At 37.4% G+C, this 16,837-nt stretch overlaps 2 protein-coding genes across 2 annotated transcripts in view; both read right to left on the reverse strand.

The window, feature by feature from the left end:
* The window catches only part of igsf9a (immunoglobulin superfamily, member 9a), a 55,204-nt gene extending 49,024 nt beyond the window's left edge, over positions 1–6,180 (reverse strand). Inside the window, 1 exon segment of the mRNA XM_034126060.1 lies at positions 5,985–6,180. The gene's annotated coding sequence lies outside the window, so the exon portion shown is untranslated.
* A 1,498-nt stretch (positions 6,181–7,678) lies between these two features.
* On the reverse strand, positions 7,679–16,289 carry LOC117479057 (transmembrane protein 230-like). Its single transcript, XM_034126082.1, has 4 exons — positions 16,198–16,289; positions 11,870–11,966; positions 11,366–11,488; positions 7,679–8,496 (listed from the first exon to the last, which is right to left on the reverse strand). The coding sequence occupies exons 2-4, from the start codon at positions 11,948–11,950 to the stop codon at positions 8,356–8,358; spliced, it is 345 nt and encodes a 114-aa protein (XP_033981973.1). The 5' UTR covers positions 11,951–11,966; positions 16,198–16,289; the 3' UTR covers positions 7,679–8,355.
* Positions 16,290–16,837: the final 548 nt, after the last annotated feature.

Below are 16,837 nucleotides of genomic sequence, written 5' to 3' on the forward strand. Positions count from 1 at the left end.
GCACATAACGAGCAGATTCTCAGCATCTCCTCCCTCTCCATCGACTGCCTCCTGTTAACTCAGAAGAATAGAGATGATAAGGTTTGAATACCCTGTAATGGCGTTCATCATTTCTCTAATTAAAGAATAAATAACCAGACACTCCTACCGTCTAAATATAGAAAGCTACAGATGAATAACAATCTTGTTTATGGTTCTGACAAGCTAAGCCTTATTTGTTTATCCTGGCGAAATAGCAATGCAATAAAGTGGAAAAGCAGCGATAAAAAAATATATTTTGTGGGAACAGAGCAAGCAGGGAAAGTGTGGCAAACGCAGCAAGCAGCAAGATCAGAGCTAAAAAGAAAACCTCGTTAAGCTGCGGGACATTTTCTGTCATTAAATCTGAAACCAAAAAACTCAGAGAGCTGCAAAACAAAGCGGTCTGCACAGGTGGAAAGCTCCGCCATGGTTACACAGATGGTCTCTAGACACTTCCTTCCTCTGACATACACACAAACACAGTGACAGCGCAGCACTCTGGAAAGTGTTTAAAGCTGTAATAAATGAGGCCGTAGCTCACAGAACAGAGAGGCTGTCTCACGCAGATTTATCAGCAGACAGAAATAGAAATGTCATTGACAGGCACGCTGTAGAAATTCTGCGTTGTTGCCCTTTTGATCTACAGGAGGAGAGAAATGGGGATCGGCTGATTAATCCCGACTGAGGCACAGTAACAGATTTATCAACACTTCTTATCCCAATGCATTCAAAACAAAGATAAAGAGACTCCTATACATTTGGGTCCTGATAAAATTCCATTTATATGGGATGACAATTGCCGTGATCCACGTGTTTGTGTCTAGGCTCAAAAAGCGTATTTTATTATGTTCGAGGTAATGATTCAGAAAGCTACAGGTACTGAATCCTTAGGAGAATGTGAAATGCAGGATATTTGTTTAGTGGGTTAGGATGGTTTCAAGGCTGTTTTATCTGCTGAATTGGACATTAACCTCTGAACACAACAGTAAAGAGAACAAGAGGCAAATTCCTAATGTGCTGCAACCTTAAAAAGATACACAAATATACTTAACAGGAGGTGGTGTTTTATCTTTTAACTGACAAAAACATAATGGCAAACATTCTTTAAATGGTTAAGCACAGAGTTAGCTGTAATGTTGAACATTTATTTTATAAAGGGATATCATCCTTCTCTCCACACATTCTTCTAAGTCATTCATTCTGGTATCACAAAACCCTAAAAGTAATAAAACCGCTGACAGTTTAGTTGGAATTCAAGGTGTGCTTAGCTAGTAGCAGGTACTAGACACAAATGATATTTGCCAAAAGTAGATAGTAGTGCCTACAAGTACCTACAAACATGGACAAATTGGCATGTACTGTACTGTAGATTCACATGTGTTTTTTCTCTGTAAACAGTTGTCTGCATATGAAAGAAATATATGTAGGGAATGGGAAAAGGTTTTTGCATTAGACCCGTTTGAGGTTTCCTAATCAATAGATGTCTAACACTTCATTAGACGTTAAATTCATTGATAAGAGTTGATTACTTGTATCTTCTTGCATATAAAGTTTACCAGAGCACTAAAACACACCAGGTATATATCGCACAAGACTCGGATTCAGAAAATGTAAAAAAACAATGAAAAGTATCTACATACATGGACAAATTTGCATTTATATATGTTTATTCTTTGTAAACAGGTGTCTGCATATGAATGAAGATATCTGTAAGTTAAAGGACAACGCTTGTTTTCCGAGTCGTGAGCAATCATGTTCGATCAGGCTTTGGTTGGATGCATTCTGAACAAGCTGTTTTTAAACTGTTATCGGAGTATAAAATGGCTACTTGTGAAAGTATCAAATTCTTCGCAGAAGTTGTCTCTACACACACTCCATTATTTGCTAATCTGAGTGCAATCCATGACCAACGAATGGAGAAAGAAGTGATGCCTAAGATATCCTTTATTCTGGATTTCCGTTTCTGGATATCTGCAGGCAAAACCAGAAAACCCAAAACATTGACCATTGCCACCAGATGCTAAATTATCATAATAGACAGATAGCAGATGGGTTCCGAGATCGATCTACTCCTGACTTAATTGACAAGTTGATGACTTATCTCTGCTTGCATATAATGTAGCTTTCCACCCCACAACTACGGGGTGTTCATCGCAGGGGACTTGTGTTCAGAAATATTAAGTAAAACTTCAGGCCTTGTAATGTCTGAAAGCTTGAATTCTTAATTATTGGGCCTCTGAATGGATGACTTTGTCCCACCCTATAAGAAACATATCAACACATCCTCTATAAGGAAATGGAGATATCCCAAACACTTGTGATTGACTTGAAATTTGCTAGTCAAGATTTTGAGACCTGATCAAATTCGATTTTGTATTCTGACAAATCTTGTCACCACAGTCCGACTAGCTCAATTTGTAACACACAGCCTCACTTGCAAAGCTCATTGTATTAACTTTGTTGAGACTATTCATCTTGACATTTAAAAAAAAAAAACATGTATTTATTCTGTTTCTTCTCAACAGCTCTTGAGTAAGCTGAAATCCTTTGAAAGTTGTGTCAGAGTGCTGATTGCCAGACGCCTCAAACATTTTAAATAAGTGCTGCTCATTGACATTCAACATGCTGTTACCTACCGATGCAGCAGTAATTGTCAGTGTGATTAGGTTATACTTCAAAGATGAAGTTCTTCGCCAGCATTATATTGTTGGTGTACATTTTATTCTTCTATAGCTCTGCACAAGGAAATAAAAGCCCGTTTTCATAGACAAGCTTTCTGTCACAAAAGAAAAGGCTCTACGTCGCTCAGTTTGATGTGCACTCAAGAGAAAATAGGACTGACTGAAAAAGGTAGATAAAATAAGGAAAAATAAAGCGGTTTCCTATGCGTGAGTACTGCATCTCCGTGCTCAAGAGTACAAACATTCGGTATCTTTTCAATGAATCAGAGGGCTGGAAAATCCAGATAAAAGCCACAATCTTTTTGATGTTGTAATCTATTCAATACATTTCAGTTGTATACAGAATATCAATGATGTAAAGGGTTAAAAAAAGAATAGATGGGGCAAAGTCGCTGTTTTGTAAGTCACAAATTACATTGAAGTCTTGGTTCTAAATTCCGAAGTCCAAACATACATTGTAATAAGTCAAGTCCAAGTTCTGAACCAAACCCATGACCACATGTAATACCCATTCTTCTATTGTTTTTACAGACTAACAGTGAGTATAATATTACAGAGGACATATTCTGCTCATTTTCAGGTTCATATTTGTATTTTGTTCCTCTACGCCGTCTACGAAGACATGTTTTTATGCTTTAAATGTTCAAAAAAGGTCTTTATTATTCTCATTTATTTATTGTGCACCTCTTTTTTCACCCTCTGTCTCAAACCAGAGCCCAGTCTCCCCAAATTGGTTAGCTGGCCGGTTCTGTGGTGATTGGTCAACCACTTTTAGATGTCCCGCCCCTTAACCTATCACGTACAATGGGTTGGAAACAATAGATAAAAGAAGCACAGTTGTTATATAGTGATGTCATTATGAAACCGAAGTAAACAATGGAGTCCAATGGAGGCGTTTCAGGAGTGTGTGGGAGAGAAACTCTGGAGGGAACTTTGGGATTTTAGCATTTGCACATCATGGACCAAAATCTATACAACACACTGAAGGAAAGGGAGAACCACAAAAAGCATAGAAGGGCCTCTTGAAAATAGTACTGGAGAAAATAAATATTAAAAACAATGTGTTTATAATTTTCCATTAAATTATTAATAATACTTCTGTTTAAATATCTGTCAAATGCTTTGCATAGAGCCATCTGTTTTTTGTTGACAGCAGCAGATTTCTTACACCTCATTCTGATGATCTAAACGGCATCATCTGCTGTCTGTCTGTCTTTCCCTAAAGAGGTGGCAATTTGATTGGCAGCTGTCAAATTGATTCAAAGCTTCTTCTTTTTTTTTTCACTATGAATAAAACAGAAGACTACTATTGAGAAGTCTGTTTTAATGGGAGACCTGACCAAGATAGGCAGCAGCAAAGTTACAAACAAAAAAACACAAACATTTGAAAATAATTAAAAAGAAAGCATGGGAACTAACATTTAAAAATAAAAAGTTCAAGTTTTATAACCAGGTAGACCTAAAAACATTGTAGTTTAAGAAACAAGCCTTTCATTCTTTCATTAACGATTTAAAAACATTTAACAAGATAAATTAATTTAGTTTTAAGTTGTTCTGCAACATATTCTGTGCCCTTTTTAACCATTTCTGTACGCTATTGAGACTAGATAGAAAATCCAGAGAATGCAAAAAAAGAATATTGCCTGGAGATATTCAGCCAGATAAAAATACTTTATCGTATGGGAGCAGACCAAAAATTGCTTTTTATCTAAAAGGTGCAAAAATGACAGAGCCCACGGGTTCCCCAAGCAGGCCATCCTAACCAAGAGTATGACTCACAGTTACAGTATGAGTCAGACCATATCTGTTGTCAGAAAAATACAGAGCTTTAAGAACAACATATTAAAATGTTGGGTCTTGAGGAGGATGTCCAATCTCCAACTCAAAGTCAATTGAGTTAATTGTTGATTTAGCATCTAACTCCAAATGAATAATACCTAAATATATTTGTTTACCTTGATGTTTGCTAGCTTTGGCCATGACTATCAATGTTATTAAGAAATTATATAACCAAGTTTTGGGCCGTTTTTAAAAGTAGCCTACAATAGCAGCAAGTTAACATTGCAGCCACTTAATCCAACATTCTGACAGTTTGGTCCCAGTCATGCAATTACATTTACAAAGGCAATAGTGTCTCCTTTTACCCTCCAGCAGGCGGGATCAAAAGTAATGCACTTCAACACAGCATGCAAAAACACTGGTATGGGCTTAGGAGTGCTTTGCCATTATTAATTTGCATCGACTTCAGTCTAAGCATCATATTTGAAGTGTTTACTGCATTCACGTAATGCGGTATTATACTATTGGTGTCAATCAAGTCCTTTCCCTTCATAACAACGTTAAATTAACCTGGCCTCCCTCTGATGATGTAACCTTTGTGGAAAATTGTTATATTGTTGAGGAAACTGCACCCATCTGGCAACTTGTCGGTTGCAATCAAACCAGAATTGGAATTTGAAATGATTTAATGAGCCATGTCTAGGGGAAGTTATGAGAATATCTCTCTCATAATCTGTGAAATTGAGGGACCTCAGTTCAAAGTGAACAGAGTTAGGAGATGACATTTCATATTCTGTGTGGCTCTACGTATAGTTAGGTTGCAAGAAATATGGAGAAATAATAAATGATATCCATTTCCTTCCTTGTTACTGAATATAATACAGAAGGAAAGACTTAGAAGACTTAATGTACCATTCAAAGTATTGAATGAAAAAATATGTGTCTTTTTTTGTACATAGCAGGATTGGAAGCTGTGGGTTGTAATGTTGAACTTTTTGCACCCTGAATATTATTTTTAATTAATGGGAGAGCAGAGACCTAGTATTATTATTTGTAAAGCTTCTTGGTACAACAATTCCAGACATCCAGTTTTTCAGGGTATACAAAAAGTCGTTCTAAAAAAGGCTCACACCTCTATCCCAATGAAATGATCCATTCTATAGGGAAATAAAAATCCTTGGCCTACAGAAGCCTTACAGATGACTAACACTGACTCACGAATGAATATGTGGGGCTTAAACTGCTCCTGCTGCTGAGTTGAAGCTCCACAAACTTTCTGCCAATTTCACATTTAATTATAATGAAAAGACCCCATAAAAAACTTCATTGCCCACGTTTAAATGCATGCCGTTATTCGGAGGATTGAGAGGAGATTTCGCACTCCCCAGTATGGACTCAGAGCATTAATTTCACATCCTTCCAAAACAGCTGGAAGCCAGAAACACTTACAGACTCATTAACTGCAGTGTGTGTGGGGGGGTTGTTTAATTTAGCTTTTCCTACCTGTAGCTCGGTTTTCGGTGTGCAGGCGCTGTGCAATTTCCATTTAAAAACACATCCTTCGTAAATCGCTTTTAAGTTAACCGTGTGCCCAGGATAGTTCCGTGTGGAGCTCCGGATCACCGTAGTTCTGCTTAAAGCGGGGCCAGGTCTTTTGTGGTGTTGAAAACGACCTGAAACACGAGCGTTTTCTTTTAAAACCCGCTAGGCAACAGGTGTTCATTTCACGTTCAGGTGACAGAAGCATCGACCCACTTTGCTGCTCCCTCCCTGTGAAAGTCCAACCCCACCCCCTTCCCCTCCAGCTCCACCCCTCCCAACTCTGGCTGGTGCTGTGTTTAAAGGACTCAAACCATATTAAACGAAAGTTAGCACTTTAAGCCCTCTAACATTCAAGCCAGTGCAGATTTAATATGAGTTTGTTTTTGCAGCAGAGTATGATAAGGCGATTTTCTTTGCCCTTAATCCCTTTTTTTATGAAAACCAGTTTATTGGTGACCACAAGAGGGTGTCCTTCACCTCGTGTTGGTGGCCAGTCGAAGAAAATAGGAACACTTGTTGGCTGTATCCCTGGTGCCAGGACCAACAGAACAGATCCATCTTTAGGCTGAGCAGCCCTGTCCCCCCATAATGCTGAACCTGAACCAGGTTTTCTCCCAAATGAAGGAGGTGAGCAGCATTGTGTTGAATGACATGCCACTTAACATATCTGAAGGGAGACTGGAATACAACATATATATATATATCAAAACAAAAAGCTAACATCTAATTTCAATTATACATTTCCAACAGTATTTTTCCACATATTTAATTTATATTTATTTGGATTTATGCATTCGTGTTGAGAATGTTCCATTCAAAAATGTTATTATTAAAAAGGCATTTACACCATAAAAGATGACTATTGAAATCTATTGTCAGGAATGTTAGTCTTATATCAAATAGTGAATTCTACTGCAGCAGAATGTTGCACGTCTGCACAGTGTTATATTTTCACAGCTCAGTGTCAGTAAATATTGTGCGGTTAGTATTGGACTACAAGATAGATGCAAGCCTGTACAGGTGGAGTTATTTAAAGCATAAATGAGTCGGTTGGGTTCTGGAAGTGTGGTTACAGCAATTGTGCTTGGTTGGCGTGGCCTGTGCCTGGTGGTGGGGCCCAATGTGATATCTTTTCATGGGGCCCAAAATCCCTGGCGGCGCCCCTGGCTGTATGACTCAGATATATAAGTATAAGAAACTGCACAATGTGTGCCCTTCATACTTTTGTGTGGTATTTCATATGTTCTCTTGCATAAAGTGATGTTGTGTTTGGCAATGAGAGGCTGTTCTTTGCAGAGTTTCTCTCTAAAAAATAAAACCTTTACTCGTGTGTGAATGGCTGTTTGGTCTTGGAAACACAATCAAGTTCAAATACTTTCCAATAGATTTAGAAAAGAAGAAAGTTTGCCTCGATTTGTTTGCTTTTCTTACTTTCTAATCCTTTCTTCGTTTGTTTTTTAAATGAAGAAAGTTTATGTTACAAGGAAGGAAGGAAGGACTTTCAATGTCATTATTTAATTAGTTGAAATCTGTGTTTCAAATAGACCTTTTAGTTTCTTTGTTATCTCCATAATCTACCATCACAATCAAATCTCAAAGGACAATCTACATAATTAACTTTCTTGCTTTTAAAATCACAGTAACAAACTTCTAAATAGATTTCTCCTTTACTTAATTTTATTTTTTTAAATCAGGCAATGCATGTAAAAATACATCTTTCTTTGATATTCAAAGTCAATTGAATATGCACAAACAGCAAGACTTCATACACAAAGTAATACATTTCAGTTAAAAATATAGTGTACCTCGACAAAGTAATCAATCTTTGGATAGCACTGCAAATATGATATTTCAAGGGAAATATCAGCCCGTTTGAGCTTTGCATTAAAATGGTATAGACTACAATTGCAAATAAATACTTCTTTTTATGATATACTATAAAAACAGCAGTGCAACTGTGCAAAGAAAACAAAGCTTATCAGTCATTCAGGTCATGGATGGTCTAGCAGGAGTAACTTTAAAAAGGCATCTGTGTTTTCTCTCATCTCAACACTTATTTATACATCAGCGACATGTTGCTGTACCGCAACAGGTCCCCTTCTCATTAAGTGTTTGGCTCTTTCTTTATAAAGTTATATATATATATAAAGCCTCTAAGGTAATTCAAGCATTTGTGTGGAAGATAATACAACACAGAGCTTTAAATAAACAACACAGAATCATACAAAAAACAACTAAACATGTGTCTCCAGTGATAAATTATTAGCTACATACATTCAGAAAGTAAACAGCAGGCAACAGTCTAGGTTATAAAGTATGGCGAGTGTCGGGGTCAGTCGCCAAAATCCGGGATGTCGTCATACGAGTAACCCCTGTAACCCTTTGCGGCGTAGTAGGCGATTCTCAAATGGTAAAATCCAGGAAGGAAAACGAGCACCCCTATGATGATGACAGGAATGGTGCGGTCTGGGTTCTGAAAACATCAAAAAAGAGAAAATATTGAGTTGAGGGTGAGGATAAATTGACATTCTTTGGATTTAAAATCTATTTTAGGTGTGAATCAGACTCATATTGACTCACTCACTCACACATCAATACCCTACTGCTGGAAGAAGCATATCAGATTCTGATAATGTACTCATCAGGCTTTAACATGCTTATCTCCATGTTTGCCTGCCAGCGCCATATAAACAGGCTCTGGAAGAAAAGGGTGTGCAGGAGGCACAGGCGTGATGACTTCATCTGTCTGAGATCTGGTGTCATGTAAATCATTAGTCACTTCACATTGAACCACCACCAGGCACAGACAGGCAATCCTTATCATCGCCAAGTGAAGTGTTTTATTTCCCCACCAGATGGCAGTCTTGTGCACTGAGTAACTGTAACGCCAACACACTGCTGCATGGGCCATGCGTCAAGCATCATTTCTCTTTCTGTCATGTACAGTATCTATTTGGCATGTATTTGAGGTGCCTTTTAGGGGCAGTTGGCAGCTACATGTTATATACAGAGTCTGGGGAACAGTGGGGGTCCAGTGCCTTGCTCAAAGGCACCTCTAAAGTGCCCATGAGATAAACTAGCTCCTCTCCAGGTAAAAGTACACACTCAGTACTTGGTACGTTCAGGGTCTTGAACCAGCGATCCTCCATTTCCCAAGCTAATGCAGCTTTGACTCTCGCTCTTGTTTTTCTGAGCTTTCAACCACATTTCATAGTCTTCATCATCTGATCTGCTTAGTTGAACTATCTAAATGAGAATCGAGCAAACTCCATGTACAAATATATATAACTGTGTGGATGAAAAAGCTCCAGAAAAAAGGTTAAAACAATTAAACCACATTACTTTAAATAGAACCTGCCTACATCCAATATTTCCTTCCTCCATTGCTCGAACATTGAGTAATTTCTGGTATTAGATATGCTTTTTCAACTCGCGTGGGCTAATTGGCAAGTAGACGGCTCAAATACTTTGATGCCGCCTACATGTCAGATCAAATTTTCAGCAAATACAAATATGCAGACTGGAAAAAGCATTCACATTAACCTCCTACTGATTATCAAATATATAATTTGAATAGTTATCTCCCAAATGGAGTCCTTATTTGAGGAAGCAGGACCACAGTGGGGGATCTTCTAAAGTTGGCACTCAAAGAGCGAACTCAAACACGCAGTAAACAATTGTCGCCAAATAAGCGCAGCATCAGAAAACTGGCTGCAGGGCAAAAAAATGCTATGATAACGTCTCAATTAAAGCTATTTAAAAATCAGATTAACTCAACGAGAGTTTTAATTACAGCATGTGTTTGCCACTATAAAAGCTGCGTTGGCTCTCTAGATGTGTAAAAGCTGGGCTCACACCTCAATACTTTGTTTTACCGATTTAAATATTTGTATGCTGTTGCGCCAAGTGTGGGAAACTGTCAAGTACCAAAAGCTGTCTTGTAATGCTTGGCCAGATTAACTGGCTTGTTTACTTATGTTAAGATCAGATATTTTGTGCTGTAAAACAAAATGGTGAAGATTTGAAAATGTTAATTCAAGCAACTTTTTTTCTTTAAAGCTGCTTATATTTAGATTACTGCCATTAATTCTAGAAGTACTTTTTCATACATTTTGCAATGTCATAAAGTATTGGCACTTAAACCTTACGTGGAGAATGAGTACTAGTAGTGACAAACGATACCCGTCCCCAGAATTGGTACACTGGAGGTGTGTTGATTGTTTGAAATCATTTGTCATATTTTAAAGACGTGAGACATCTAAGACAAATAAATAAATCCCTGAAATAAACCCTCTTTGAGATTTGAAAAAAAGGTATGCATAATATTAAATATGGTAGTTTTCTTTATGTCATCTCTTTTTTCAACCACTATTAGTTGTCAGTCTATGCCTCCCTCTTGGCAGTAAGTGGGAGGGTAAAACATTGTTTGGTGCGCAGTGGAACTTTTCTTTTGAAAGGCTAAACCCCTTAGCTTAGCTCAGCAGGAGGACTGGAAACATGGGGAAACATTTAGCCTGGCTCAGTCCAAAGCTAACCAACTGCTGACTAATGAATGCAGCTAGTTAGACCCAAAGATAATATAATCTGAGTTGTTCCTGACCCTGAACCCTCAGTGAAACCTCTCCGGTGAATGTACAAGTTAAACAGACAATAAATGACCTCAGAGAGCTTTAGATGGATTGCTTCCTTTGACGATGGCAGGCTATATGTTGTCGCCTTTTTCTGGCATTTGTGCTAGGCAAAGCTAACCTACTGCTGTACAAAGCTTCACATTAAGTGTACAGACATAAAAGTGGTATAAATATTCTCATTGAATTCTTAGTAAGAAAAGCGATGAAGCGTATCACCCAACATGTCAATTCCTTTCTTGTCAAAAAGCATTCAAGTTGACCTGAAGACTTCCTTTATCAAACTGCTTTAAGAGATGTTTGGAGACACATTCTGGACATATTAAACAGAAAGGTAGAGAAAATATGTTCTTTTTCGCATAAAGGAGCAATTTAAAAAGAGATACATCTTGTGAGCGGGAATTACTCTGAGAACAGACAGGAGGCAGGCGGCTCAGACGGAAACATTTTTGTCAAAAATGGATTTTCAGGAGAACAAGCCTGACGGGGTATTTACTGTCAGTTTTAGGGAACACAAACATTGTGGGAGAATGTGACATGCTTCACAATGAGCCCTTTGGCAACAGACACATACACTGTATTTAAATGTATATACTGGGGAAGTATTTCAACTACAGTCCAACCCTAGACCCAATATTGTGGTTTGTCAATAGATTAGGGTTAGGGTTAAGGGTTTGGGTTAGATTACAGATTTCATTACATTGACTAACTCACCTCCACCTTTATGGTTCCTGACAGAAGAAGAGCCCCGAAGATTATCAATAAGGAGCCAATCATAAACAGGAATATTGCCAGTGCGATTGCCTTGTAGGGGACCTTTGGCGGGCTTTTCTTGAACTGTAAAAGGTTGTTGAACAGAACAAAAAAGAATTATGGTAACAAATAATAGCAGACAGTGCAGTGCTGCCTCAATATTGAGCTTAACAGAGTGTCTAGTTTAATTTAGCAATGAGTATTTTCTGTTTGTTTCAGTTAATAACAAAACAAATTAGCCTGTGTTAATCCCTTGCAAATAAACAGACATAAAATACTTATTACAATTGTTCTTTTGCAAGCAGCATCTCATATCTCCTCGAGTATAATGAAGGAGGCACATATCCAGGAAGTTGTTATTTGGGATTAAGCTCAAATGAATTGGCAGTGGGAATAAAAGGTAATAATTCCTAGGCTCCTGAACAACATGAGAGCCGATGTTTGAGAAAGGAAGGAGCCTCTCACCTGTAAGTCGATGTAACCGTCGTCATCAGCTGCCAGCCGTGAATACTTGACCTTGTTGTTGGATTGTCCAGCCCCCAACATATTGCTTCATTAGGAACTGTTTGGAAAGAGAGACACACAACATATATCAAGTCAATGAACTTCAATAATTACGTCTTATTTCGTCCGGTATTTCACCAAAATGCTTTCACTTAAGCATCTACACTCCGATACAACAGGTGGGGGTATGCAACTTTAAAGATGGTTTGCAAACCACCAATAAACAAAGAGAAGAAGATAAAACAAGCGCAAACAAACTCATGATGTCACCATTGTGTACCTTTTTCAGTGTCAGTTGCTCTTAGAAAACTTTATAGAAGAAAACATGGTTACAATTTGAAGTTTTTTTTAAATGTAATTAACTAGAAAAAAGGGAATATTTGAAGAATTGTTTTTTGTGTTAATAGTAAGTTCCATGTTGGTCAGAACCATGTAATGTTAGCTCATCTATCCTTTTCTAAATACATCTTGGCATTTCTTACATTCAGGTGTGCATAAACTACAGGTTATGAACTTATTTTAAAAACAAATAAAAGTGCAATAATTGCTCATTTTATTGGTAACCGCCATGAGAAGCAGATCATTAATTATCAACCAAAAAAAGTATATATGTATACCATTTATCCCAATTCCTAATAACGTAATATGTCCACAGCAATCTTTGAGATCTTGAGTGTACTCTTCAACAACATATTGCTCTGCTTATTGATTAGAAATCTGAAGTAGGTTAGGCTATAGCTAAGTCAAAACCTATCATGGTAGATAAATGTTCCTTTGTTGATGCCATACAGCAGCTTATACTGCCACACAACATTGCTTAAATCAGTTATTTAGAAACAACACACCTTGGAAAAATATGAAAATGTTTTTTAGGCGTAATTAGGAGTAGTCTGAGAATGTAAACAATAAACTGACCTTTTTATTCAGCGTCTGACAAAACTTTTCAGCATTTCCAACAATCGCTTTCACTGTTTGAGCAAGGGCAAAGGTGACTCACTTAATAATAAAATAAATGGAATTTATAAAGCGCCTTTCACGGGACCCAAGGTCGCTTAGTGTGTCTGTTTGGGGATTAATTAGTCAAGTGAGTTGTTTGCAGCACACCGTCTAAGTGCTTTGGCAAACTTGAGATGTTTCGTGTTTTTCTACAAAACCCAATTTGGACTGAATAAAACAGAATCTCTTGTATTTATTAAACACGTGCCAAAAAAATTACTTTTCAAGATGATCAGAATTGCATCTGATGTGTCATCCCCACAGAAACAGAGAAAGAAACAAGAAAAAGTCGCACATTGATCTGCTCCAGTGGGACGCAGAGGAGTTTGACTATACATACGATCTGATATCCTCAAGTCTTGGGTTTTGTTTTTGTGTTTGGCTCTGTGAATACTTGCACTTGAGCCCCCCCAGAGGGAGACTTAATCCATGAATACAAACTGTTGTTTCTGCTTGAACAAGAGTTTGGAGGAGCTTACAGAAACCTGCTGTGGTTGTAGCCAGCAGCTGTCACAACAACTCACCACAGAGCCTCTCTGATGAAGAAAGCTGCAGGTTGTTGTGAAGTTACATTTGCTGCAAAGAGGGGATACTGCAGATTTAGCAAAAAAGGGAGGAAAGTCTTTACAATACGAGGACAAATTCTGGATGTCGCTAGATTTTCTGGGAGAAATTACTTTGAATGAGAGCTGAAGCTTTAGATATGTGGGAATATTCCAGGGCTGCACAATTAATGGGCTTGGGAACCAATGGATCGCCGGTATGAGTCCTGACCTGAATGAGGACTGGGAGCTGGAGAGGTGCAAGTTCACCTTCTGGGCACTGCCAAGACACCTCTCCATATAACAGAAACGTGCATGTGTTTGTATATGTATCTACAGTATATATATGTATTCAGACCTAATGTGTATAGGTCCTGCAGTGCATGCATGTTTATTGTATTGAATTTAATTTCCCCTTGGGGATGAATAAAGGGTCTTGTTCTTCTCCTTCTTAATCATTATTTTTATTGAAATCACAATATGGACTAGTGCAATATATCCAAATAGCAGAAAGCAAAACAATTGGTTAAGGAGATACGAAGTACTTAGTCTATCTTAAAGACTAAATACAAATATCTGTGTTTGGTAAGGATCATGAATGCAGACCATGATCATTTTTGATAAACTGTATACAGTGATAGTTTGTATAATGTTCCAAAAATCAAGTTTGACAAAAATCAGTCAAAATAATCGCACATGTTTTCCAAATCCTGCAGCCCTACAGTAAAAATTGGTTATGGGGAATATGTTCAAATATTACAAGTACGTACTGCGGTACTAGCCTATTCTATAGACTTAATAACCAATTCTGTGTTTGGTGTGATTCAAAAAAATAGAATCACACCATGATCATTTTGATATATTTCAATGATAGTTTGAATAATGTTTAAAAAATGATAATTCTCTCGCAATTGCAATATCAGTCAAAAATAATCATGCAGCCCTAGAGTAGTCACTACTATTCCTCCGTATTGATTTCAGATGGAGATTTGCGACAGGATTGTTTGCCTGAAAATCAGCATTCTTTCAAAGGATTTCAAAGTCCAGATCTTTGCATTAACTTTGCATCTGGTGCAGTCACGGTGACAACAACCCGCCCCTCATCACCATACAGAAAATCACTGTGTCTGCTGTGAAAGCCTTCAGGTTTCTAAGATCCTGTGTCCCAGGATTTAAAGTGGGATCCCAATATAGACACCATCAGGAAAAAAAGGTCAAGCAGAGCGCGTACTTCCTGTGGCAGCTCAGGAATCTGCCTCAGGAGCGACTGATCCAATTTGACAACGCAATTATTCACTCTGTTCTCTGCACATCCATCACTGTGGGGGTTTGATTCAGCCACCAAACAGGATGCAGAACAGGAAGTCATGGCTGCTGCATTCAAACTATTGTTGGATTTATACACCTCCATAGCCTGAAATCGGGCCGGAAACACTGCACACCATCACATCCTGGACACAACCTGTTCCAACTTGTTCACTCGACAAAACAACAGATTTTTCACTACGATGGATACTTCACAGGAAGAATGCCTGCTGTGTTCACCCTGTAACACTAACATCCACTATACTTACCTGTACATTATACATTTTATGGTTTAAATAAATACTGTTTTAACATTTAAATAGCACCACTGTAAAAGATACATTTGAACATGTGTATACAATGTCATATCCACCTTCCTTATGTATAAAGCAACCATGTATCATTCTGTATTTATTCCAGCACCCTTTGCACTATAGCCCTACTATTCATGGTTATACACATACATTATGGTATATTTGTACAAAGTGTACAATGTGAATGCTTTTATAAATGTAATGTATACTATATTTTGGTAGTCTTGATTTAGTTATAGTCTAAAATTGCACACATATACATTACATGGTGTGTTTTTGACTGATATGTTTAGACTAACGTCTTTAAGTGGTTATTACATAATGCAGGGACTTTGCATTTCTTCACCAGATGGTCTAGCCCTTAAAATAACATTCTTTTAAATGAGGAACAAACATTTGTTAGAGGGATGGGGTTTTACTGGGGGAAATATTTACTGACTCAGTAATGTTATATTTTAAACCCTGGCTACACTAGTCCTGTTACAATGGGTTTTTAATACATGATTGCAACTTTTATTATTAGCAGGTCTCCCTTGAAAAAGAGATCAATGATCTCAATGGGATACAACCTGGATAAATAAAGGTTTGAAATGAAATGAAATGCATTTCTTAAGATTTTTAGCTTAACACAGTATTTTCTGTTAACGACCTTTGTTATTATAATAAAACTGCAAATATTTAAGGAGTAGGCTAAGTACTACAGTATGTTTTCTTCTTTTAGTTTCCTGCTACTGTACCATGTTTGACTGTGTCCTCATATTAAATTGAATAGGACAAATAAAGTAAACCAAAATAGTTGTGTATCAGTTTGAATTCACAACCCTCCTCCTATTATTATTATTATTATCTAGGTTAAATCACGTGGGGCTAATTACTGCCAAGAATAAATAAGTAGCTTATGTGCAATAATAACATTATGTCGCTTAGGCTTGTGTCCAGGAAACTAGTACAAATAAAGTTATTCTCTACTGTAAACTGAATAGTTAACCTCCGTCGGTTGTTTACGTCTCATAAACACTCGTTCCTAATTAGCTGCAGCATTAGCTTCTTAGAAGTTACGCTATTAAAAGCTAGCCAACATGACTCATAACATACGCCATTACTTTTTTACAACTCGCCATTCGTCTCTTACCGTCAGTCGAGGTATAATTAGCACCGTGTGTGTGTTTATCTACAGCAGGACGCTCCTCTACGGTGCCACATTTTAGTTAGGAAATGCATCCATTGGAAATATACTTCCTTATTTCCAAGCACTGCGCATGCGCACATAATCCTGTTTCTTGTCCTGTTGAAAATCAGAGGCTCCATTATCTATTCGTCCATTCATACTAATACTAATAATACTAATACTAATAATACTAGTACTAATAATACTAGAAATCGTCATAATAACAAAAGCAATAATTATACAAATTATAATACTAATAACATAGTAATAGTGATCCAATTCCTATTCCTGAGACTTTTACCCATTTACACTTTGCCTACTTATCTTTCACAAGTGTTTGGAATAAAGAGCAGCCATGGCTTTTTCATAATGGCCACAACAGAATTTATCATTTTTCAGCCTAACACATTTTATTTTCTTACAATACCCTTAACCTCAGCTCTTAAGTGTTTAATGGGTTGTTTTGTGTGATTTTTCTTAGAATGACAAGATTTGTTATTAAAAGGTAACTGAAGTATATGGCATTTTCACCCTCTCATAATTCCAGTCTTGCAGTCCTCGAAAGACCTTCCATCCTTGAGTTTGTCAGTGGTATTTTCATTTT

The sequence above is a fragment of the Trematomus bernacchii genome, unplaced genomic scaffold (assembly GCF_902827165.1).
Source record: "Trematomus bernacchii unplaced genomic scaffold, fTreBer1.1, whole genome shotgun sequence".
Lineage (NCBI taxonomy): Eukaryota > Metazoa > Chordata > Actinopteri > Perciformes > Nototheniidae > Trematomus > Trematomus bernacchii.